Source organism: Molossus molossus, unplaced genomic scaffold (genome assembly GCF_014108415.1).
Source record: "Molossus molossus isolate mMolMol1 unplaced genomic scaffold, mMolMol1.p scaffold_m16_p_5, whole genome shotgun sequence".
Classification (NCBI taxonomy): Eukaryota; Metazoa; Chordata; class Mammalia; order Chiroptera; family Molossidae; genus Molossus; species Molossus molossus.
The window spans coordinates 11452875-11477450 of record NW_023425388.1 but is presented as its reverse complement, the minus strand read 5'-3'; the positions used below and the strand labels follow the sequence as shown (position 1 = coordinate 11477450).

Below are 24576 nucleotides of genomic sequence, written 5' to 3'. Positions count from 1 at the left end.
AGCATGAAACCAAGGCTTAAATCCTATTATCTACAAGCCCAGCATGGGCTGAGCTCCCTGAGGGATCCTGGCACACGGGAGCACGACACACTAACTCCACGGTGCACGTCCCACCCACAGGTCCCTGTTCGTTGTTCTGGACAGCCTGACCTGCACCGACGGTGCCATCGGCGCGGCAGCCCAGGGCTGGCTGGTGCGGGCACTTTCCCTCGGTGATGTGGCACGCATCCTTGAGCCCGTGCTCCTGCTCTTGCTGCAGCCCAAAACCCAGAGGACCTCCATTCACTGTCTCAAGCAGGAGAACTCAGCAGGTGAGCTCGCCAGTCCAGGCAGCCAGGCCAGCCCTGTGTTCCAGGCCCGGGAGGCAGGAAAGGGCGGTGGACCCAACTGCCCCTCTTGACAGATAAGGCACTTAGACCCACTTCGTGATTTTACCAGGTTCAAATAGTGTGAAGTTACTTTGTAAACTTGTGGGGACTTTTAAAATTTAAGGATCAGATGAACCATCACTTAGAAATTTTAGATAGTGGGTTTGTTTTCAGTAAATAAAATCAGTCTCTTAAGAATGAAATACAGCCCTGGCCGGTTTGGCTCAGTGGTTAGAGCGTCAGCCTGCTGTCCAGAGAGACCCAGGTTCGGTTCCCGCTAAGGGCATGTACCTCGGTTGTAGTTTGTCCCCGGCCCTGGGTGGTCATGCGGGTGGCAGCCACTCAATGTGTCCCTTTCACGTCGATATTTCTCTCTCTCTCTCTCCTTCCCACTCTATCTGAACAAAAAATGGAAAGATGTTCTCAGGTGAGGAATAAAAAAAAAAAAATTAAAAAAATTTTAGTAATCTATGTTCAAATAAAAATAGCTGATTCTTGATTCTTGTTCTAGAGAAAACATCTCAAGAGCATATACGGTAGGAGGCAGGAATAACAGACCATCTACCCTAAGGTCTTCAAAGCCAATGGCTTCACTTGAAAGGGAGACAGACTTTCAGTCTGAGGTCTGGCATGAAGATAAATCTGGGTTGGCTAGGCCAGCACTTCTCCCAGGTCCCTGCTCAGACCTGGGGTTGAGATAGGTTAGAGTGCATTTAAATATGAATGACCAAGAATATCGAATTTTGCGCAGTTTTTAAAAATTTTTTTTTCCTTTATTGGTTTTAGAAGGGAAGGGAGAGGGATATTTAGAAACATCAATGAGAGAGAACATCGATCGGCCGCCTCCTGTATGCCCCTCACTGGGGATTGGGCCCACAACCTGGGCATGTGCCCTGACCAGGAATCAAACTGGCGACCTCTTGGTGCTTGGGTCGATGCTCAACCACTGAGCCATTCCGGCCAGGCGCACAGTTTTTTTTAAATCTGCTCTTTAAGGTTCTTTTCAACTAGAATATAGTCAGAAATGCAGAAGAAATAACCTTTGGGTTCAGAGAACTTCCAGAAGCAACTTGAACACTAATGAAAGAATATTGGTAGGAATAAGAAAAGAAAGACTAAAACCTGATGAGTTCATACATGAGACGTAATATCTGCCACAGTTCGTGAACATCACTTCCCACAATAACTACACTTTATGACTGCCTGCCTGCCTACTGTTTTCTGAGCCGTGGCTTTACAAGCTTTGAGTTAGTTTGTTTAGGTCCCTGGACTGTAAATACTCTGTCTCGGTGTTATCTTAAGAGAAAAGCAGCCTAGCACCTAACTAAGCAAAGATCTCCAAGAGGGTGTCCTCTCTTCACAAGGTTCCTTGCCTAAAACTGTAAGTCCAGTTATCTGTCAGGAAGGACCGCAGGCTGCCTTCTCCAAGGGGAGGCATTTCATTATTCCATGTTGTAAGTAAGTAACATTCCAAGATGTATAAGCTAAGCAACTTCTTAAAAGTTTGACAGTCCATTATGGTGGCCACGCTTTTTAGTATTCCTTTATCTGTTTGAAGAAGAAAGTTTTAACTCCATGTTTATTGGGTTTTAAAGTCCCACAGCCCTTCCGGCTGCTTCATCTGCCACCCTCCTGATAAGAGAAAGCGTAGCTTCATTTCTCTCCATGTTCTCTTCCCCTCGACACACGCTGCGTATCCCCTGCCCTCCCTGTGTTCAGAGAACTTCCAGAAGCAACTTGAACACTAAGTCTGTGTGCATCGGCAGCTCATCTCTTTCTAAGACCTCATTCTTCCTTCCTTCTAGTCTTGCTTCATTCTCATGGAACAGATTGTTACACATTGCATATTTAAACTGTGCGGCAGTCCCAAAGACCTCTGGCTTTCATTCCCTTTTTAAAATATCTGAACAGAGCGTCGGCCTGCGGTCCAGAGAGACCCGGGTTTGGTTCCCGCTAAGAGCACATACCTCGGTTGCAGTTTGTCCCCGGCCCTGGTTGGGTCGTGTGGGAGGCAGCCACTCGATGTGTCCCTTTCACATTGATGTTTCTCTCTCTCTCTCTCTCTCTCCTTCCCACTCTATCTGAACAAAAAATGGAAAAATGTCCTCGTGAGGATTAAAAAAATAAAATAAATAAAAATATCTGAATATTTTTAAATGTGTATTTTCTGATTACAGAAGGACTAAAATTGGAATAATGAAGTAAAAACACAAGCAAGAGTCCCTTGTAGTGCTAGCTGATAGAGCTAGTTATGTTAATGGTTTGGCAGATGTTCTTCCAGACATTTTCACGATTGCATGCTATAGGTACTCTTCCCTAAATGGGCTTGTTTGGTACAGCTCAGTTCTGTAGCTCAACTTTTTTTTCTTGCACTTTATATATCTTGCTCATTGCTCCACATCAGTGCATATAGATGGGTTATTTCATTGTTTTTTCTTTAGAGAGAGGAAGGGTGAGGCAGAGAGCTGGAAACATCGATGAGAGAGAACATTGACTGGCTGCCTCCTGCATGTCCCCCACTGGGAATTGGGCCCACAACTGGGCATGTGTCCTGACCAGGAATCAAACTAGCAACCGTCAGTGCATGGGTCAACGCTCAACCACTGAGCCACACTGGCCGAGCCAGTTCGGGTTCTTTTTAATTCTCACCTGAGGATATCTTTCCATTTATCATCAGATAGAATGGGGGCGGGGGGCAGAGAAACATTGACTCGAGAGAGACACATCGACTGGTTGCCTCCTGCACGACCTGACCAGGGCCAGGGACGAACTGCAACCGAGGTACGTGCCCTTGACCAGAATTGAACCCATGACTCATTGGTCCGAGGGCTGATGCTCTAGCTGCTGAACCAAACTGGCCAAGGCACCGGTTCAGGTTTTTAAAAGATCCATCTGGTGGTGTGGCTCAGTAGATGAGTGTCGACCCATCCACCAAGAGGTCGCTGGTTCGATTTCCAGCCAGGGCACATGCCCAGGTTGTGGGCCCGATTCCCAGTGGGAGACATGCAGGGGCAGCCAGTCATTGTTCTCTCTCATCGATGTTTCTCTCTCTCTGTCTCTCTCTCCTTTTCCCTCTGTAAAATCAGGAAAGAAAAAATATTTTTAAAATAAAGTAAAAAATAAAAACCCGAACTGTGCCCTGGCCGGTTTGGCTCAGTGGTTAGAGCGTCGGCCTGCAGTCCAGAGAGACCCAGGTTCGGTTCCCGCTAAGGGCATGTACTTCGGTTGCAGTTTGTCCCCAGCCCTGGTTGGTTGTGCGGGTGGCAGCCACTTGATGTGTCCCTTTAACATCGATGTTTCTCTCTCTCCCTCCCACTCTATCTGAACAGAAAATGGAAAAAAAATGTCCTCGGGTGAGGATTAAAACAAAAAAACAAAAAAAAACCCTGAACTGTAGTCCATTGCATACATGTGCTGTGATTTTTTTTTTTTTCTGTCTCTTATGGATATTTTGTTTGCTTTCCTGTTTGTCTTCATATAAGATGTTTCAGTGAATACTCCTAGAGCTTTAAAACCTTCTGCTGACATTTCTGTAGGATATATTTCTTGAAAGGAAGCTCCTGGGACAAAATACACATTTTTTAAAATTGCCCTTCCTGCCCTGGCCGGTTTGGCTCAGCGGTTGGAGCGTCGGCCTGCAGACCAAAGAGTCCTGGGTTTGGTTCCCGCTAGGGGCATGTACCAAAACTAAATAAATAACAATGCCCTTCCTTCAAATGTTGTGATATTTATATTGTATAAATGTATGATAGTATAACTAATTTATCTGATTACTTGAACATTTTTAAAGACGTGTTCACTTTACCTGTCTACCTTTTGTCCATCTTATAATCTAGACTCTGGTGGTGTAGTTTCATGGGGGAATTTTATTAATAGTGATCTTTCTGCCCTGGCCAGTTAGCTCAGCAGTTAGAATATTAGCCCTCGGACTCATGGGTCGTGGGTTCAATTCCTGGTCAAGGGCATGTACCCAGGATGCAGGTTCGATCCCCAGCCCCAGTCGAGGTCATGCAGGAGGCAACCAATCTGCGTGTATCTCTGACATCGATGTTTCTCTCTTTCTCTCCCTCTCTCTCTCTCTCCCTCCCTCCCTGCCTTCCACTCTATCTAAAAATCAATGGAAAATTATACTCAGGTGAGGATTAACAAAAAAAATAGTGATCTTTCTGTCTGGTTTTAATACAAAGATAGCTCTAGAACTAACATGTCATAGTTCACCCTTCCGTTCTGAAGTGGTTTGTCATTTTGTAATTTTCAGAGGACTTGCATCGTTGGTTTAACAGGAAGAAAACCTCTTTCAAAGAGACATGTGGAGTGCCCGAGCTTCAGGAAAGCAGCTCAGAAGACAGCGTGCCTCTGAGCCAGTTCACCACGGTGGACCGCGAGGCCATCTGGGCCGAGGTGGAGAAGGAGCCAGAGAAGTGCTCGCCGGGAGGCCAGCTAAGCGAGGAGGATCTTCCCTACTACACGGACCTTCAGGACAGGACAGCCCGAGGCGCTCCGGACAGCAGCGAGCACACCGAGTCTGCAGACTCGAGCTCTGCCCACACGGACAGCGAGAACACCTCCTCCTTGTCCTCCCCTTCCCACGACCTGCAGGAGCTGAGCAATGAAGAGGGCTGCTGTGCTCCCGTCTCCGCGGGCAGCAGGGTTTACCCCCGGCGCTCCGCCTTCCTGGCGGCCTTCCAGGCCGAAAGCTTCAAGTCTAATGCCCAGCTAAGCTTGGCCCGCGTGGACTCAGACAAGACCCAGGCTTCGGAGTCATTCTCCAGTGACGAGGAGGCGGACGTGGAGCTCCAGGCCCTCACCATGTCCAGGCTGCTAAAGCAGCAGCGGGAAAGGCAGGAGACAGTCGAGGCCTTGTTCAAGCACATCCTGCTCTACCTGCAGCCTTACGACTCCCGGCGGGTCCTCTACGCCTTCTCCGTGTTAGAGGCCGTGCTCAAAACCAACCCCAAGGAGTTTATCGAGGCCGTGTCCAGGACCAGCATGGACACGAGCTCCACCGCGCATCTCAACCTCATCTCCAACCTCCTTGCTCGTCACCAGGAGGCCCTCGTTGGCCAGAGCTTCTACGGAAAACTCCAGACCCAGTCCCCCAACGTGTGCCCCCACTCTCTGCTGATCGAGCTCCTCACCTACCTGTGCCTGAGTTTCCTGCGTAGCTATTACCCTTGTTACTTAAAGATCTCCCACCGAGACCTACTTGGCAACCGGGACGTCCAGGTCAAAAGCGTGGAGGTTTTGATTAGAATAATGACGCAGCTGGTCTCAGTGGCCAAGTCCACTGAAGGGAAGAACGTGGAGTTCATCCACAGCCTACTGCAGAGGTGCAAAGTGCAGGAGTTTGTCCTGCTGTCCCTGTCAGCGTCCATGTATACAAGCCAGAAGCGCTATGGCCTGGCCACCGCAGAACGAGGCCAGGCCCTGCGGGAAGACAGCCTCTTCGAGGAGAATCTCATCAACTTGGGCCAGGATCAGATCTGGAGTGAGCACCCCCTGCAGATCGAGTTGCTGAAGCTCCTGCAGGTGCTAATTGTCTTGGAGCATCACCTGGGCCAGGTCCATGAGGAGGCTGAAAACCAGCCACAGTTGGCCCGGGAGTGGCAGAGGGCCCTCAACTTCCAGCAGGCCATCAGCGCCATGCAGTACATCCAGCCCCACCCCCTCACCTCCCAGGGGCTGCTGGTGTCCGCTGTGGTGAGAGGTCTGCAGCCGGCCTATGGCTACGGCATGCACCCCGCCTGGGTGAGCTTGGTCACCCATTCCTTGCCGTACTTTGGAAAGTCCCTGGGCTGGACAGTGACACCCTTCGTTGTCCAGATTTGCAAAAACTTGGACGAGCTCGTCAAACAGTATGAAAGCGAATCTGTGAAGCTCTCTATCAGGTATGGCGATCCCTTGATGCATTATTGCTCTGATAACAGTTTTTATAAGGAATGGCTGATTTGCCGTAGAGCCAGCTGGGGGATGTTTTAACTGAGAAGCCTGTTTAGCATTGTCAGGAGGGATGATAAGGAATTAAATGTGCAGATCCTCTATTTTTAATACCACACAGCTAACCAGGTTGGTTCAATTACAGGAAAAATTAGTCACTGTTACTAAAACACCTAGAAACATTTTTCCAAAGTGACTGCAGGAATGTAAAATAGCACACAAGACGCCTACTAATATTATAGCAATATTTTATTATGAGAGTTCCAGTTTATTTAAGGTGGTGATAGTTCTCTGGTTCCTATGTTTGTATGTAGGATTAAAAAGCCTATGTTTGTAGCCTCATTCTTAAAAATTGTCAAAAACCTGGCCGGTGTGGCTCAGTGGTTGAGCATCGACCCATGCACCAAGAGGTCACCGGTTCGATTCCCAGTCAGGGCACATGCCCAGGTTGTGGGCTCGATCCCCAGTGGGGGGCATGCAGGAGGTGGCCAATCAAAGTTCTCTCTCATCAATGTTTCTGTCTCTCTCTTCTTCTCTCTCTAAAAATCAATAAAGAAAAAAATGTTTAAAAAAAAAATCCTCAAAACCACCTTCTCATTTCTTCACCCAAGCATCACCTCCAAGAGGGAAAACATTTCTCCGGATTACCCACTCACTCTTTTGGAAGGACTGACAACCATTAGTCATTTTTGTCTTTTGGAACAACCCAACCAAAGTAAAAAGGTAATAATTTGTTTTTTCTGAGTTGGAGGCAATTTTCATAATATTGTTTTGTCTTCTTTGGGTTATAACTGTTTCCAATAAGAAATGTTTGAATGTAAATAATGCAAATATGTGTGCAAGTCTATGCATATAAATAATGCAAACATAATTCAAATGTGTGTGGAAATGTACGTACTTAATGCAAGTGTGGTTTTGTTCTTCTGGTCACTTCTTCAGTCCTAGCCCATGTTTCATCAGTAAAGCCACTTGGGATAAAATGTAAAGCCACTTGCTTGATTTTAGGTTTATATTCCTTTTTTTTCCCACTTACGCTGTCCTAGTGTTTGTGAAATCTGTGTTGGGAGACATTTGAGCTGTTAATTGCCCTAACCTATCTGGCATTAAATTTGCGAATGCAGCTAAGGCTTCAGTTGAATGATGGAAAGAGTCTATAATGTGGCCTCTCAGACTCTCAGACGTCCCTCTTTGAAAGAAGGCCCTGGTTCAGACGCACAGGGAAGTGTCCCACTTCCAGACCAGCACATGTGGGACTTGCTGAGAAGGGGCTGCAGCCCCAGGATCCTCCACCTGCACTGACCACTGTCCTCACAGAGAGGGAAACCTGCCGCAGGTGCAGCCAAGTCTCTCGTGTTCATTTTCAGACCATAGCTGTAAGTGATCCCACCAGTCTCAAAAATGCCAAGAATGCCATTCTGGAGGAGCTGCCCCGAATCGTTAACACCATGGCTCTTCTCTGGAACGTACTCAGAAAGGAGGAGACACAAAAGAGACCCGTGGATCTCCTCGGAGCCACGAAGGGATCCTCTTCCGTTTACTTTAAAACCACCAAGGTGAGAGATCATCCTCTGCGGTTTTATTATTTGCTTTGTCTTGTTTTGTCCCACCAAAAATAAAGATTTACACTCAGGAATACATACATAAATAATCAAACATAATGTGCTCAGTGAAATCCAAGTTAGAAGGAAGTTGGAAGTAGAAATCTCCAATGTGTTTTGAATAATTTTTCTGTTCATGGAATGGAAGGCTTGGTCCGTGGTTTCTGACCTATTTTATTTCCCCTTTACCTTCTTTTTTTTAACTAAAAATAAAGTCTCTGGGGGTTTGATGTCAGGGTTAGGGACCCCAATAGTCTCATTGGAGCAGAAACCATGGCAGACTGGAGGGGACATCTTCATCCCATGCTCAGTGGTATCTAATGTGAATCTAAACATAGGCAATGGAGACATAGTAAATGTTCAGTAAACTCATGCATTTGATGAACATCTGTGTGCCTGCTGCTGTACCAGGCCCTGATTGTATTCCAGGATAGAAGAAGTCCCTGCCCTCATGGCAGACAAAGACATTAACTGGCAATTAACAAATGATGATGATCATGCTAGGGAGAAATGCACGGTGCTCTGCCAGCGTGCAGCCAAGGAAGCTGACCTGGTCGGAGGCCTGGGAGGCCCTCTGAGGCAGAGTGGCTGAGCTGAGACCAGGGTGGGAGGATTTGAAAGGGAAGGGCTGTTAGAGGCTGGGAGACCCGCAGGATTTGCAGAGGAAGGAGTAACAGCAGTTCTAGGAACTGAGAAAATTGTGTTGTGAAAGAGTAGTGAGTGAGGTCCAGGGCCATGTCATAGGCTTATTTTAAATTGATTAAATTATAAAATTAGTTAAATGATACTTATTTTTGGAAATTGAAAACATCTTTCCTGATGAATATAAGTCCCTCCTGGGCTGATTGAGAAGATGGAGGTGGGGGTTCAGATGGGGACAGTGGCGGCTCCGCTGCCTGGTCTCCCCTTTGTCCCTCTCTGCAAAGCATTGGGTAGCTTCCTTCCAGCCCCTGCCCTGCTCAAGGCTGCTGTGCTGAGGGTGACATTCCTCACCTTAGTCTCTTCCTGCTCCGCCCAGCTATCCCTCTGTCTGTCCATCCCACCACCCCTACCCCCGGCTACCGCTGACTGGCACAGCCCTGCTCCAGGGTTTATCAGCAGTAGTGGTCAAGTGTTGGGTACGCTAGAGCCCTGACACCACTCTGCCATACCTGGATTTTTCTTTCCTCATTTTTCAGACTATACGACAAAAAATCTTAGACTTCTTGAACCCCTTGACAGCCCATCTCGGAGTCCAGCTCACCGCCGCTGTCGCCGCAGTGTGGAGCAGAAAGAAAGCTAAACGGCACAGCAAGATGAAGGTGAGTTAAAAATTAAAGTAGTCGGTAAACTCATCCTGACAAAAATACCAAAAAGTCGTGTGTCATCAAAGGTGACATCAGCAGCTGACGTAGGAAAATACAGAAGCATTTTCACCATTTTAAATGCCGGAGATAATGCCTCTGATTCCATTCTTTTGTTTTCTCTCTGCTTTTTTTCTTGGCAGATTGTCCCCACAGCAAGTGCATCCCAGCTAACCCTCGTTGACCTGGTTTGTGCGCTCAGCACCCTGCAGACAGACACAGTGCTGCATCTGGTGAAGGAGGTGGTGAGGAGGCCACCGCAGATCCGGGGGGACCAGGTCAGGAGCCTGGGGAACCTCCAGAGGACCGCGGGCCATTGTGTTTGGGAAGAAAACAGATTTAAAGCAACTAGGAATTTGGGGTGTAAAACGGAGGTGCTGTTACTGGGTTTTGGGAAGATGGCATGAAATGTGTCCCATGGGCTTCCAGGTGCCTGTGTGAAGGTGGGAACACTTGAGGTCAGGGGCCATCTTTCGTCCTTGCTCCCTGCTGCAGAGCGCACTGCCCAGTGCTGGGTTCCCGGCAGGTACCTCCTGTGCAAAGTGACACCTTTACAAAGAGGAAGTGGCACTTGCAGCCTAGAGCGCATCCGTGATAAAGCCAGACACGAGTTAAAGGTGGTAAAGACTGATTTTATTCAGTAACCACTGTGGTAGGGGGGAGAGTTGAGCTCAGGTCCCGTTTGTGCAGAGGTGACCTGGTTTTTTGTGTAATCCTCACCTGAGGACACACTCACTGCGAGTCCGAGTCCGCTGGGCCTGCTGACTGCTGACTGCTCCTGAGAGGTAGGCCCCTCCACTCCCGCCAGACTGGAGACGGGCCTAACTTTCCTGATGGTGTTTCAGAGGTCAGCTCTGGAGCTGTAGGAGCTACATATACATCTCAAAGGGACAGGAAGGAGGGAGGATGTATAACTTAACACTTTTCTGAATAAGAAAGGGAGGTTGTAGGAGCCCCTCGTGTTGGCTGAATTGTTTTGGCAGCTTCAGCTTTCTCTTGCAGGCATTCTGTGGGGGCTGGGTGGTCATCCTAGGGACAGGCCCTTGTGCTGCTGGAAACGTGCTGGTGTTGGTCAGTCTCAGTGTCGGGGCGGACAGAATTGTTTGTGCTGAAAGTTTCAGTCCTTCCAGGCCAAGGTCAAGGCCTAGTCGAGAAAAGAGCTCAGAGGAGCCCAAGTAGAGTTGTCTGTTTTATTCTCAATTAATTAATTTGATAGAAATAATTGTCTTCTATCAAGTGATTTAAAATTATACAGTTAGGAAAAATTTAAGAAAAATTCCCTAAATGAAAATTAGTAGGATGGACAAAGTGATTATTAAAATATTTTACTCAAATAGATATTTGTACGCCAGTGTTCAGAATAGCATTGTTCACAATAGCAAACGGTAGAGACAGCCCAAGTATCCATTAACAGATGAATGGATAAACAAAACGTGGTTCATAAATGCAATGGGATATTACTCAGCCTTACAAAGGAAGGAGGTTCTGACACCTGCCGCAGCCGGATGAACCTTGAAAACATTATGCTGAGTGAAATAAGCCAGTCACCAAAAGGCAAATATTAAATGATTCCACTTATGAGGTCCCCAGAGCAGTCAAATTCATAGAGACAGAGTAGAATGGTGGTCACCAGGGGATGGGGTGGGGGGGAGTTCATGTTTAATGTGGACAAAGTTTCTGTTTGGAAAGATGAAATTGTTCCAGAGATGGCCCTGGCCAGTGGCTCAGTGGCTGGAGGGTTGGCCCATGGACCAAAGGGTCGCAGGTTCAATTTCTAGTCAAGGGCGCATACCTGGGTTACAAGTTCTCTCCTAGCCGCCCCTGGTCAGGAAGCGTGTGGGAGGCAGCCAATCGATGTATCTCTCTCACATCAATGTTTCTCTCTCTGTGTCTCTTCCCCTCCCTTCCTCCCTTTTACTCTACCTAAACATCAATGGAAAAAATATCCTAGGGTGAGGACTAACCAAAAAAAAAAAAAAAAAAAAGAAAGCAAAAAAGAGTTTCAGAGATGGATGGTGGTGATGGTTGCCCAGAAAAGTGGATATACTGAATACCACTGAACCTGTACACTTAAAAATATGGTTAAGATGCCCTGGCTGGTTTGGCTCAGCGGTTGGAGCATCGGCCTGCGGTCCAGAGAGACCCGGGTTCGGTTCCCGCTAAAGGCATGCACCTCGGTTGCAGTTTGTCCCTGGCCCTGGTTGGTCGTGTGGGTGACAGCCACTCGATGTGTCCCTTTCATGTCGATGTTTCTCTCTCTTCCTCTCTTTCCCTCCCATTCTGTCTGAACAAAAAATGGAAAAATGTCCTCAGGTGAGGATAAAAAAAAAATATATATATATATGGTTAAAATGGCCCGGCATGTCAACCCATGCACCAAGAGGTCGCCGGTTTGATTCCTGGTCAGGGCACATGCCCAGGTTGTGGGCCTGATCCCCAGTGGGTGGCATGTAGGAGGCGGCCAATTGACGTTCTCTCTCCTTGATGTTCTATCTCTCTCTCCCTCCCTTTCCTCTCTCTCTAAAATCAATAATAATAAAAAAGTGGTTAAGATGGTAAATTTTATGTATATTTGCCATAATAAACATTTTTAAAAGGAAATTGCCTTTAGAAATTAAGGTCCTCATACTCAGGATGGTGAATAGAAGCTGAACCTTGGAATCAGAAATGTTTTCAGCCATTTTCCACCCCATAGAGAAAAAATGACCAAGAACAAGTATTTTGGCAGCTTTTATAACTCTGCCTGCCTTGGAGTAGAACTCTCCATCTGGGGCTTCTCCTCTGGATGGGCCTCTGGCCTGTGGCCCGGGGAAGCCCCCCGCAGGACGTCCGTGCTGGAAGGCTGGCCCCTCACTCCACATGTTCACTGAACATCAGCCTGTGCACCAGTGAAGCTGTGCCTGCCCTCCGTCAGTCCGTGTTCTAGTTGGGAAGAGAAGAGAGGAGCTAGCCTAAAGGTTAACACTGTGAGGCCAGGTTCTAGAACTGGCTAAGTGCATAAGGAATCAACGTAAAATGGACATGGCGACTTCCATGGCGTTTGTCTGTCAGAGATCATTCCTGGGTCTTCCACAAGTGTCTGGTAGTCTTGTTGCCTTTCACTCTTATACATGAATATGAAAGTAACTTGCCCCTGGAGGAGCAGAGCAGGGATGGAGGGGCCATCGGGTCCTGCAGGAATTCGCATGGTGACTGCGCAGATCTCAGGGGTCGGGCTGTCCTGGGAACGGCGTCAGTGAGTGCCCCTAGCAGGCTCTGAGACAGCCTGTGGCAGATGGAGCCGGCACTTGTAGATTTTCTCCCCTCACATTACTTGAATTTCTACAAATATCTGCAACTTCTACCTCCAGGCTTTAAAAAAAAAAATAGATCTTAACTGCCTGGCTGGTTGTTCAAATAACAAAATTATGTTTTGTGGTTAGTTCAGTTAATTAGCTCAACTTCTATAATTTCTACAAATAGCTGTTTCCAAGCAAGGAGGAAACCAATGTCTAAGTAACTCCAGCCACTTGAGATTTGGGAAAGTTGCCTGGGCTGGGTTTGAGGAAATTCCTTGAGCGAAGAATTAGAAGTTTTAATTGTCTCTTGTCTGTAGCTAGTCACAGGTATTCAGAAGGGTCAGCATTGGCCCCCAACCCTTTGAGGAGGTTCAGTTATAATGCCAAATTTCCTCTGATTCTTTAAGAGCCTGAAAGGGAAGTAGGTCAGCATAAAGGGAATCACTCTGGAAGTCTGATGGGAGGGGCACTAATGCTTAGGGACCTCGTAGGATACATTTATTTTTGTTACACATGGGGGATGCTTTCACGGCTGTGATTATATTCGAACAACACTTTGGCTAAAACCCTCTGCTTTCTTATGATGCAGAATCTGTTTCACTTTTATTTGAATTCACTTCCCACCAACACGGAAGAACAGGTTTTGCTTTAATTTTCAGAAGTCGCCGCTCGTGGACATCCCTGTGCTGCAGTTCTGCTATGTTTTCATCCAAAGGTAATGGGGCCCCCAGAATCACGTCTCAGTTCCAGCGGCTACTGCAGAGATCACAAATAGTAACTCTGATGCTCGTCCTGACTACTGGAGAGCCTCGGTTCAGGAAGTGTCTTAATGGTGTCCTGATTCCTTCCCCAGGCGTGGGCATGCCCTGGTGGTCTTACTTTTCCTTCTACAGAGATCTGATCTGACATTTTAAAATCCGTGTGCTGTATGCTGAACACTCGGTCAGCAAAGCTTTATGTGAAGCCTGGTAAACATTCAAAGAAAGTTTGTATTAAATTGATACAAAAAAAGAAAGAAAGAAAAAGGAAAGTGTTCAAGACCCCTTTTAGAAAAAGGAGAAATGATTATGTTTGGGGCTTTCCCGTGTGTTCTGCTGGGTGGCTTCTGCCTGGTTTTACTGAGCTTAATCTCCACATTCAGCAGGCTCAGCTACAGGGGGAATCCCTGTGGTGCCTCAGATCTTACACTGGCACCCCCATGGGCAGCTCCCAAACCCCTCCACTGGGTGGGGCATTCTCTGCTGCAGCAGTGAGGTCAAGGGGGGGGGGGGTAGACTCCTTCCCAGGGAAGCCTGGCCATCCTTGTATCCATCAGGAGTTTCACAACAAGTGAATCTGACACCAGGTGCAGGCTCCTTGGTTAACTCAGTTCATAGTCCATGGTTATTCCCATTCACCACATCCTGAAGACGGGAAGGTAAATCAAGGCTCCTAATCCCAGGGGTCCCTGTGTCTGGGATTAAGTTCAGACCAGCTCTGGACCCTTCACCCACAAGCATCATTGTAGTTCTTTCCTCCTGGATTTAGATGAGCTGGTCACGGCTTGTGATCATTAACATGGTGACATGTTATGTGGCCTAAGTGACACCTGAGCTTTCTTGGCAGCTGCAGGTTCGGTTTTATCATCCTCCCTTTGCAGAGGAGGCACTGCTCAGGAGTAAGTCAGGGACCAGGGCTTGAACCTGGGGCCCTCTTGCTGTGGCTGTGCTGTGCGGCCTCACTTTGTGGCAGCAACGCTGAGGCTTGTCCTGAGCTGTTGAAGATCAGCCTCCTGGTGGGTGAGCCCTGGCCTGTCGCTTTGCCACCTTTGAATAGGTGACTATGTGTCACCGACATTGTTGAAGAAGCCAAATGTTGGATTGAGACTGGCCCAAAGGATCACAGACAATCCTCTAGGTTAAGACTTTGATTTTGTAGAGGAGGAGACCCGGAGCAGCTGACCGTCGGCCGCAGGATTTCAGGTCTCCGAATTCCAGGTTCTTGCCAGAAAACCACAATTTAGCTTATGTCTATTGTGATTGGTAACAGAATAAACAGATCAGTCAGATATGCATCTTCCCTCTGCTTTTCAACTGTCTGGACCTAAAATCTGCTTGTAAGTAAACATTTTGTTTCAACTTGCTCACGGGCGGTATTTTTCCTGGTTTTTGGAATTAGGCTCCCAGTGGCCGCCTTGCAGGAGAACTTCCCTGCGCTGCTGGGCGTGCTGAAGGAGTCGGTGCAGCTGAGCCTGGCTCCCCCTGGATACTTTCTGCTTCTCAGGTACGGTGTCCCAGCATTCGCTGGACCGCGGTTTCTGCTGGAGCGTGTTGTGTTTCTGCAGCATTCCTAGTCTGAAGCTGACTGTCTCTCAACAGCATGCTCAACGACTTTGTGACACGAACGCCCACCCTGGAGAGCAAGAAGGATCAAAAAGACCTGCAGGTCTGTGTGTGGAAAGTATCGCAGGTTGTTACTACCCCGGAGCACCGTCCATCTTTAGAGGGCTTCGTTGTAGAGAATAAGCACTGGGCAGAATCGGACCTTTGATCTGCATATGTTCTCAGGTCTCACTTCCTCCGTTTCTGTCTTCAGAGGGCTTGATATTCTCCCGTGAAGGTTCTTGTGTTCAGCTTGAGCACCTGCAGAGGAATTTACAAGCTGCCCTCGCCTTCCCACTGTGCACAGGTGCATGTGGAACTGACCTTAATTAAGCATGATTGAGATAATAAGTTTATCTCTATACATGGATTTCTTCCCCTAAACCCTTTCTCCCCTCCCCCCCATTAAAGCAATTCATACTCATGGGGAATTTCAAAATTACTGAAAATTAAAGGGAAAACATACCCAGAGGAGAAGGAAAATCTTGTCCTTAGAGTGGAATGCAACTATAAATAGACATAACGATAGAGTTAGAAAATCGATATTTTTCAGCCATTATAAGCACTGATTGAAGGGCTTTTTGAGTCAAAGGCTTGGCTAAGTCAGCTGGGATGTATGTTTTGTGCCTTTGGCGATAGTCCTGCTGATGGTTAGGCTCCCTGGCATTTGTGAAAGGTCTGTGCAGTTTCCACTTCTGAACCGTTGCTGTGTAGGTGCAGTCAGGCATCATTAGGCAGTCCCGGTGTCTCCTCTGGCCTCGACCTGTGGAGAAGCAGCATCACGACTGTACAGGCCGATTGCCAGTAGCCAGCCGCTCCCCCTTCAGCTCTTTGGCCTCAGGTGCCCCCTCCTCCACCACCCGGCAGGCAGGTGTGCTCTCCCTTCGTGCCCACACACAGCTGCTGGGCTTACTGTGGAGTCGGGATCACTGAGTCCTCAGGTATCCAGGACCCACAGACGCTCTTAGCTGGCGATGTTCAGTGATGCTGGCCTGAGAAAGCAGCCAGTGTTTCCATCTCTTTGTCCCAGCTACCCGAGCAGATCCTTCACTGACTACTCCTGACCTGGAGGGCTCCTCCTTTCACCCCCATCAAGTCCATTTAACTTGTTTTTGTTCCTTGTTTTATTGTTGACAGGTGCATTTCTAGCAAGAACCTATGGTTCTAAAGAAACCAGAGAAGTAACCTGCTAAGTGCACTGTGCAGCTGTGCATCCTCTGTGCGCTGCTCTGTCTCCGTCGGCAGTGCAGGGTCACTAACCATATGCGGCTATTGAGCCCTTGAAATGTGGCTCATCTGAGTTGAATGTCCTATAAGTGTAAAATACATATCGATTTCAAAGACAGTACCAAAAAGAAGAATGCAAATTGTCATCAATAATTTCTATATTGATTACATGTTGGTAATATTTCAGATATATTGTGTTTAGCATTACCAACTTGTTTCTTTCAACTATCTTTTTGTGTGTGTGTGGTACATGCCCCTTTCGGGAACTGAACCTGGGACTCTCTGGTCCGCAACACTCAACCGCTGAGCCAAACTGGCCAGGGCTTTCAACTGTCTTTTAATGCGGCTCCTAGAAAATGTAGTATCACCCACCTGGCTCAGAGTTGTAACTTGTGTTGTTTTTCTGTTGGATAGTGCTCTTTCGGGCACGTGAGATTCTTTTTTTTTTTTTAACAGATTTCCTCTTCTCTTTCTCCCAATTCCTCCCAGGAAGTCACTCAAAAAATCCTAGAAGCTGTGGCGAACATCGCTGGCTCTTCCTTGGAACAAACCAGCTGGCTGAGCAGAAACCTGGAGGTGAAGGTGCAGCCGCAGATCTTTCTGGAAGAATCTGATGCTGAGGAAGATGTGTACGGTAGGTGTAGAAGAGTCAGCAGGTAATGTCTGCTGCCAGCTAGTGGGTCTGGTATTTTCTTGAAAGTAAACTCTGGCCTGTCCCGTGCGGCTCAGTGGTTGAGCATTGACCCTGCACCAAGAGGTCGCCGGCTTGATTCCCTTTAGGGCACATGCCCAGGTTGTGGGCCTGATCCCCAGTGGGGGCGTGCAGGAGGTGGCCAACTGATGTTCTCTCTCGTCTACGTTTCCATCTCTCTCTCCCTCTCCCTTCCTGTCTCTTTAAAATCAATAAAGAAATTTAAAAAGTAAACTCTGTTTTTACTTTGTACAACCTAAGTTGGATGTATAATAATCAGTAGGATCTCACTAATAGTGTGTCGAGTGACAGGCTCCCATGTTAATCCCTCACTGTGCCCAGATGGGGGTCCACCAAAGGAATTTCCCAAGGTAGTTTGCATGGATTCTGTGATAGAAATCTTTGTGGGATTAAAAAATAGGAGAATGTATGTTTTTCTTTTGTGGAATTGTAGAAAGAAACAGTAAACCGTGAGCTCCATTCTTATTTACATGAAAATCCTCTTAAGCATCTTTCCTCACAGGCTGTGGGCGCAGAACTCTTTTGTGCCATAGCCAAGCATACGTCTGCATCCTTTGTCTTTACTTAAAGCTGAAGCTGTGGGCATGTGTGCTCGATTTCCTCCATGGTGTCTGAGGGAGGCCCACTGGAAAGGGATTTGGGGATACCTGTTTCTGACTCAGCATCAGTGCAGTGGCTCAATGTGTGGTCCCCAAAGGAGCAGCAGCAGCACCCCTGGGAGCTTGTCAGAAATTCTCACTCCCCACCCCAGACCTATTGAATCAGAAACTTAGGTGGTGGAGACCAGGAATCTGTTTTAAGGAAACCTCCAGGTTTTGGAGGCATTCTGCCACATACTACATAAAATTTGAGACCCATACAAAAAAAAAGAAATCATAAACTGTCAAACTGTTGTCAGGCAGTTTACGTTGTGGATTTCATGCACTTCATTTCTGGCTGACACACCCTTGCTTCTCAGGGTCCTTGTATTTCATCATTGCCTGGATGTGGAGACTTTGTAAGGGAGGTCACGTAGACTGTACACACACAGCATTACTACTACTGAAAGCTTCCTAGGGAAGCGGTCAGGAGACTCATCCGTCAACTTGGAGGACCACTTCCAGATACTCTGGAAGAGTCTGGACAAATGCAGTAGTGCAGCCTGTCAGTTGCAGGTGCCCTAAAGACCGCCAGGCAAGTGTGTCAGTCAAGCAGATCTTAGGCTGTTAGACCTGCAGTGAGGGAGAAACTTGGCGTCATAGGAGTGCCTCATCAGGGGGTGTGGGGGAGAGTGTTTATAGGGTGGCAGGGCCTTGGCTGAGTTGTTGGTGGCAGATCTTTCAGTGTGGGAACTGGCTGGGTTTGGGCCAAGTTAATGATAAATACCTTTGGGTTGGTGGGCGTGGCACGAGGCGAGGGGCCAGGGGAGCTTGCTGAGCACGTTGCTCGTTTTGATACATAAACTGTTTTAGTTGGTTTACAGTTTTTCTTAGGACTAAGTCTATCTTAGAGTAAGTAGTTATCTTTTCCAGTTCTCAGTATTATTTGACACAGGGACCGGAAAGTATGTCCAGTCCCACCCAGTATTGCTTAACACCAGATGAGAAAATCGGTTTGGCCTCAGTTTTGACACAGGGCAAAAAAAAAATACATTTAAGTTCTCAGTAACACAATATCTGCCACAATGTAGATGTTGAGAAACTGTTCTATCATTTTTTTATTACCTCTGTCATCATCATTAGCAGAAACAAAGCTGAATTTTTTACTTTTAATATTTGGGGAAGAAGTTTTGAGAAGTCAGGGCTCTTTTCTCTTGCAAGTATCGAGAATCCAAAACAACACACAGCTGCTTGCCTCCAGTGAGGAGCCCAGGTATCAATACCTGGGCTTAGGTATGGCGGGCGCTGGTTCTCAGATGACGTTAATCAAGTCCCACACGGAGGTTCTGATTGGCTCCTCTGGGGTCACGCACTGACCCGGAGCTGGGGGAAGGGTTAGGGTATGGCACCACGAGAACTGGGCTCCCCGCGAGAGGGGGTTCTGGTCCCAGGAGGAGGGAGGGTGGTGTGCTGGACAGACAGTGGTACCAGTGTCCCTCTCTCTGTCATATTTGTTTGCTAGCGGGTTTAGTGGTTTGCATGAGAGAAATAATTATACTCTATAATGAAAACACTGTAACTAGTATACTATCATTGACTGATGTAAGCCAACAATTAGGCTTTCTCGGTCTGTGGTTATGGTTTTAGTTGTGGTTCTAGAAAAACAGCTCTTGCATCTCCTTGGCTAATTTGCCCTCAGGTGTTTCTGCCGTGTGCACGGACAGACTGACCTCTGTCTGCACCACCAGCACCACTGTGCTGTGTCCAGTCCAGTGATTGGGCCTGGCTTTGGTGCAATAATGACCTTTAACCTCAAGACAATACCGTAGTAATTACCTTTTGGGTTTTTTAAATATGTTTTTATTGATTTTTTTAGAGAGGGGGAGGGAGAGAGAGATAGAAACATCAATCGGCTGCCTCCCGCACACCCTCTACTGGGGATCAAGCCTGCAACCCCGACATGTGCCCTGACCGAGAATCAAACTGGGACCTCACAGTCCATGGGCCGATGCTCAATCCGCTGACCCATACTGGCTGGGCTAATTACCTGGTTTTTTTTGTTTTTGTTTTTTGGATTTTTTTTTGGTAAATCATACCTTTCTATAGCTTGAGGTGACTTTTGAATTTCTCAGTAAGACTTAATTTGCACATTTCATAGTACAGTACCAGAAACCAGAGTGTTTGGATCACAACTCTGTGTTGCCTCAGTCTTGAACAAACTAAGTATACACACCAGCAATGTAACTCATGTTGCAGAATGGGGCTCTGAAGGGCGTGTTTTTTCTGCTGTGAGACTTTCTGTGCACGCAGTGGGCGTGCAGATCCCTGTGTGTAAACATGTGCCTGGTGTGTGCCACGCCCTGTGCCGAGTGCTGGAGCCACAGCTGCAACAGAATGAGCGGGGCCTCTGCTCTTGTGGGGCAGCTTTTCAACTCTGCTGAAAATCCAGAATTATTTCAGACATGTTTTTTAAAGGGCCACAAGAACGAGTATATTACCAAGAGACTTTCAAGTGGCTCTCACTATTCTAAGGAAACGAAAGTAATGTTATAAATAGTGACTGGGAGGGAAGCAGGGGCCACTTGAGATGGTGCAGAACATGTCCCTAAGAAAGATGGGGGGCAGTCCTGGCCCGTTTGGCTCAGAGGTTAGAGCATTGACCCACGGACCGAAGAGTTTTGGGTTCGACTTTGGTCTAAGGCATGTACCTTGGTTGTGGTTTGGTTCATGGCCCCGGTCAGGGTCACGTGGGAGGAAGCTGATCCACGTGTCTCTCTCCAATTGATGTTTCTCTCTCTCTCTCTGCCCCCTCTCCCCCTCCTTCTCCCTCCCTTCCACTCTATCTGAAGATAAATGGAAAAAATATCCTCGGGTGAGGATTTTTTTAAAAATGAAAGAACCCTGGCCAGTTTGGCTCAGCAGTTAGAGCGTCGGCCTGCGGTCCTGAGAGACCTGAGTTCGGTTCCTGCTAAGGGCACGTGCCTCGGTTGCAGTTTGCCCCCAGCCCTGGTTGGGTTGTGTGGGTGGTGACCACTCGATGTGTCTCTCTCACATCGATGTTTCTCTCTCTCTCTCTCTCCCTCCCACTCTATCTGAACAAAAAATGGAAAAATGTCCTCGGGTGAGGATTAAAAAGAAGAAGAAGAAGAAAGAAAGATGAGGGGCAGGCATGCAAAGACTTGGAAGGGCACTGCCCAGAGGGGATGGCAAGTCCTGGAGGCGGGAGTGGGCTTGACCAGGAAACTGAAGACCGGTGTGGTGGGAGCTTGCTGGCTGGTTGAAGAGGTCCGGGGAGAGTGGAGGCTGAAGGTCGTCGGGCCTGATGTAGCGCGTGGTTACCAGCTTGGATGGCATCCCACTTGCTGTGGGAAGCCATTCAAGTGTCTAGAGCGGTGACAGGATCTTGTTCAGTCTTCAGAAAACATCACTTGGGCAATACTGGCTATATGAAATGAGGGCAGAAACTAGAACTCCAATTAAAAGGATTTTGCAGTGGTTTGGGCAAGAAAGGATGTTGGCTTGGAGGCCAAAGCGATAGGGAAATACAGAGTCAACATTTGCTGATGGGTTGCAGGTGGTGGTTAAACAAAAAGGTCAATCAAGGATGAATTAGGTTTTTGGCTCAAGCAACTTATTTAGGTGGAGCTGATTGAGGCAGGAACGTTTGGACAGGGAATTTGAGCCTGGTTCTGCACAGATTACACTGGAGATGTCTGGAAAGAAAGGAGCCAGAAGAGACACGCGTTCCCTGGGGTGGGAGAAACACCAAGAACACCGAGTCCGGGAAACTCTGAGAAGAGTGTTTCGAGAAGGAGGGGGAGGAGCACAGTGGGAGGCTGTGGAGAAGTAAAGGAAGGACAGAGACCCGCTGTCCTTACCTGACAGTGTGGCAGTCACGGGGGACGAACGCTGGAGAGGAGTGGGTGGGGATGAGGAAGGGGACGAGGGACAGGAGTCGGTGTCTGCACATAACTCCTTGAAGCTCATTTGTCAGTAGGGCAATAACCAAGGAGAGCTGAGGACCAAAGAACATCTTTTATCATTTTGAGTTTATTTTTAATTTTTTTAAATTGATTTTAAAGAGAGAAAAGGATTCATTGGTTGCTTGTTGTATGTGCCCTGACCAGGAATTGAACCCACAACCTTAGTGTATAGCAAGGATGGGGAGCCTTTTTCTGCCAAGGGCCATTTGGATATTTATAACATCATTCGTGGGTCATACAAAATAATCAACTTAAAAATTAGCCTGCTACATTTGGTCAAACGTATAATTAACTCACCTGTAACATGATGGCTGGAACTGCTTCTCTGTGGTGAGGTGTGTGATGTCAGCTGGTATTGGTTGGCCTGCGGGCTGATGTCCCCACCCTAGTGTATAGGGATGATGCTCCAACCAACGAGCTTCCCAGCTAGGGCCTTGTTTTGACTTTATTTTTAAATTAGCGTATGACAGCCCTGGCCAGTTTGGCTTAGCGGTTAGAGCATCAGCCTGTGGACCAAAGAGTCCCAGGTTCGATTACAGTTAAGGGCATGTACCTCAGTTGCGGTTTGTCTCTGGCCAGGGTTGGGATCATGCAGATGGCAACCAGTCAATGTGTCTCTCTCACATCGAAGTTTCCCCCCCCCCCCATCTGAAGATAAATGTAAAAATATCCTCGGGTGAGGATTAAAAAATAATAATAAAAATAAATAAATTGGAGTATGACAGAGCATATTTGTGTGGTGATGGAACAGTGCATCTAAGAGGAAGCAATTTATACCAGAGAGAGAAAGGATAATTAGAAAGCAAAGCCCATGGTGGCCACAGAGCTGGGATGAACATCAGAAATGGAATTACTGCTCTCTGATAGGAGCCAGGGACATGTCTAGTAAAACCAGAGACAAGGCAGAGAACACGGATGTGAATGTTCTAAGTTAACTCATGGTGGTCAAACCAAGGGCGTTCCCACTTAATTGCAGTAATTTTCTCCGTGAAGTATGAAGTGGGGTTATCAGTTGAGAAGGAGGGGCAGTGATAGCAGGCTGTTGAGAGAGCGTGTGAAAGAGTTACGTTGCCGAGGGATAAGGAGCATACCGCTGAGGAATATGTGGTGGGTTACCTGGTAGTACTGGGTCTCTTTTGAGATTTCATGCTCATGAAATACACCAGGATCAGTTTCAGAGCATTTAGCTACATCACGCTACCTAGACAGATCCTGGAGGTCAGCCAGCCTTGCAGGTGAGAACCTCGAGGGGAGAGAAGCAAGAGAGCTAAGGATGTTTGAGAGGTCGCCAGTAGGCCACGGGGTGTAGGTGGGGAGGCAGAGCAGTGGAAACCCGGGGGAGCTGATGGGTAGACTCAGAGACTGGAGCCTGTACAAGGATTCAGGAATTGCCAGGGTGGGGCTCCAGGAGTAAGTGAGCAGGAAAGATAAAAAGATGTTCTACCAAGATGCTGGAAATGGAGACTTTGGACATTGGTGAGGCCAAGGGTATGATGGTGACAGTGGGTGGCTGAGCTGGAGCAGTGTGAAAGATTGTTGGAAGAGGAAAGGTCAGAGGGCTCAGAGGACAGGATGTTAGATCATCCAAGGGAAGGTTGAAGTTCCAAGAATGATGATGATACTAGAAATGTGAGGAAGAAGACAGTGAGTCAGTGCTAATTTATTTGGTCAAAATATACAGATTTTTAGTTGCTGAAATTAAGCATGTTAACACAGAAGAACACCTAAATTACATCCATATGCATAATCAGTATGAAAGATGGGATCTCATGACGCGTTCACAAGGGCATAAGTGGTGACCTGTCCATGGTGACAACACAGATGCTCTTTCGTTAGCAGATGCTGCTGCCGCTGCTTCAGCCATGGTGTCTGCGTCTGCCCCATCCATGTACAGTGTGCAAGCCCTCTCCCTCCTGGCAGAGGTGAGTCCACACCCGACTGTCCTCCCGTACAAGGGATTGCATCCTGAGTCTTTGGGAAGGCGTGTCTTCCCAGGTGCCAGTGAGTGTGGGCTGCACCGTGGCGTTTCCTGTTAGGTTACATATACCTTGAGGACTAAATTTCCCACCTTCACTTGGTTCACAAGATTTGTGTTTTCTTGCGATCCTGTCCTAGGTTCTGGCATCTCTCCTGGACATGGTGTATCGGAGTGATGAGAAGGAGAAAGCTGTGCCGTTGATCTCCCGCCTGCTTTATTACGTGTTTCCTTACTTACGCAATCACAGGTACCGTCTCCCCATTGTATCCCACATGTACAGTCGGGACAGCAGGTTATGGGAAATGCGTCTAGGAGCTTTCCTTGGGCAGTCTCTGACCTTGACCCTCTCTTTCCACCCCGTTTAGTGCCTACAATGCCCCCAGCTTCCGGGCCAGCACTCAGTTGCTGAGCTCTCTGAGCGGTTATGCCTATACGAAACGAGCCTGGAAGAAGGAAGTCCTGGAGCTGTTCTTGGACCCTGCCTTCTTTCAGATGGACACATCTTGTGTACAGTAAGAAACGCTGTCCTGATAAAACGTTCCCTGAATCTCCAATGGGAAAAAGTGTTTCGCCGTACATCAGTAATTTTCATACCTGAAACAGCACCAGAGTTAGCATCAACCTAAATCATAGAACATCTCTGTCACAAACCCCAGGGTTAACTGTGTATTCATGGGAAAGGAATTCAGTCTTTTAAAAATGCTAAGGTGCTTTTTTTAATCAAAAGAATTTCAATTAAGAGAGCACATGATTCCTACAGAGCTTACTACGGGGTCCCAGCGGTTCTCGGTCTTGTGCTGCTTTCTCTTGTAATCACGGAATTTTTGACACTGCTGTGTCCTTGTCCCACTTCCCAGCTCATACGCATGAGTTCTTACTGAGACCTTGCAGCCAGCCAGGCCCTGCGCTGGCAGCCGAGATACAGCTGACATACAGCTGCAAGGTGAACTTCTGTGCCTATTTCTTGGAGGTCAACAAAACCACCCGGTGACTGTCCTCATGGCATGGCTAAACATGTCTTTATTAACTGCAGGAATAGAGGATGGGATTGGTCAGCTCTTTGTGTGGCCTGGAAGTCCGCCCTGCCACCACTAGAGCCCAGTGGCTCTCAGAGATCCTATAACCCTGTTTCCTTCTGGGGGAGCCCCTTGGAAGGCTCGTATTTGTCTTCACTGCTCCCCTTTTCTTCCCATCAGCTCAAGTGGGTGAACATT

The 24576-nt window shown here is 47.6% G+C and overlaps 1 protein-coding gene across 6 annotated transcripts in view; it reads left to right on the top strand.

The window, feature by feature from the left end:
* The window catches only part of DOP1B (DOP1 leucine zipper like protein B), a 101362-nt gene that overhangs the window by 56129 nt on the left and 20657 nt on the right, over nt 1–24576 (top strand). For 5 of the 6 annotated variants that reach the window (XR_004956722.1, XR_004956723.1, XM_036242376.1 and 2 more), the window contains 13 exons: nt 121–311; nt 4627–6256; nt 6917–7028; nt 7670–7858; nt 9082–9204; nt 9390–9524; nt 13184–13239; nt 14682–14786; nt 14882–14948; nt 16601–16745; nt 23221–23306; nt 23500–23609; nt 23728–23874. Coding sequence is in view for 4 of the 6 variants with exons in the window: in XM_036242376.1 (XP_036098269.1) it covers nt 121–311; nt 4627–6256; nt 6917–7028; nt 7670–7858; nt 9082–9204; nt 9390–9524; nt 13184–13239; nt 14682–14786; nt 14882–14948; nt 16601–16745; nt 23221–23306; nt 23500–23609; nt 23728–23874 (3096 nt within the window). In the remaining 2 variants the exon portion in view is untranslated. The remainder of the gene's footprint in view (nt 1–120; nt 312–4626; nt 6257–6916; nt 7029–7669; nt 7859–9081; nt 9205–9389; nt 9525–13183; nt 13240–14681; nt 14787–14881; nt 14949–16600; nt 16746–23220; nt 23307–23499; nt 23610–23727; nt 23875–24576) is intronic. The other variant, XM_036242377.1, reaches the window with a different exon arrangement.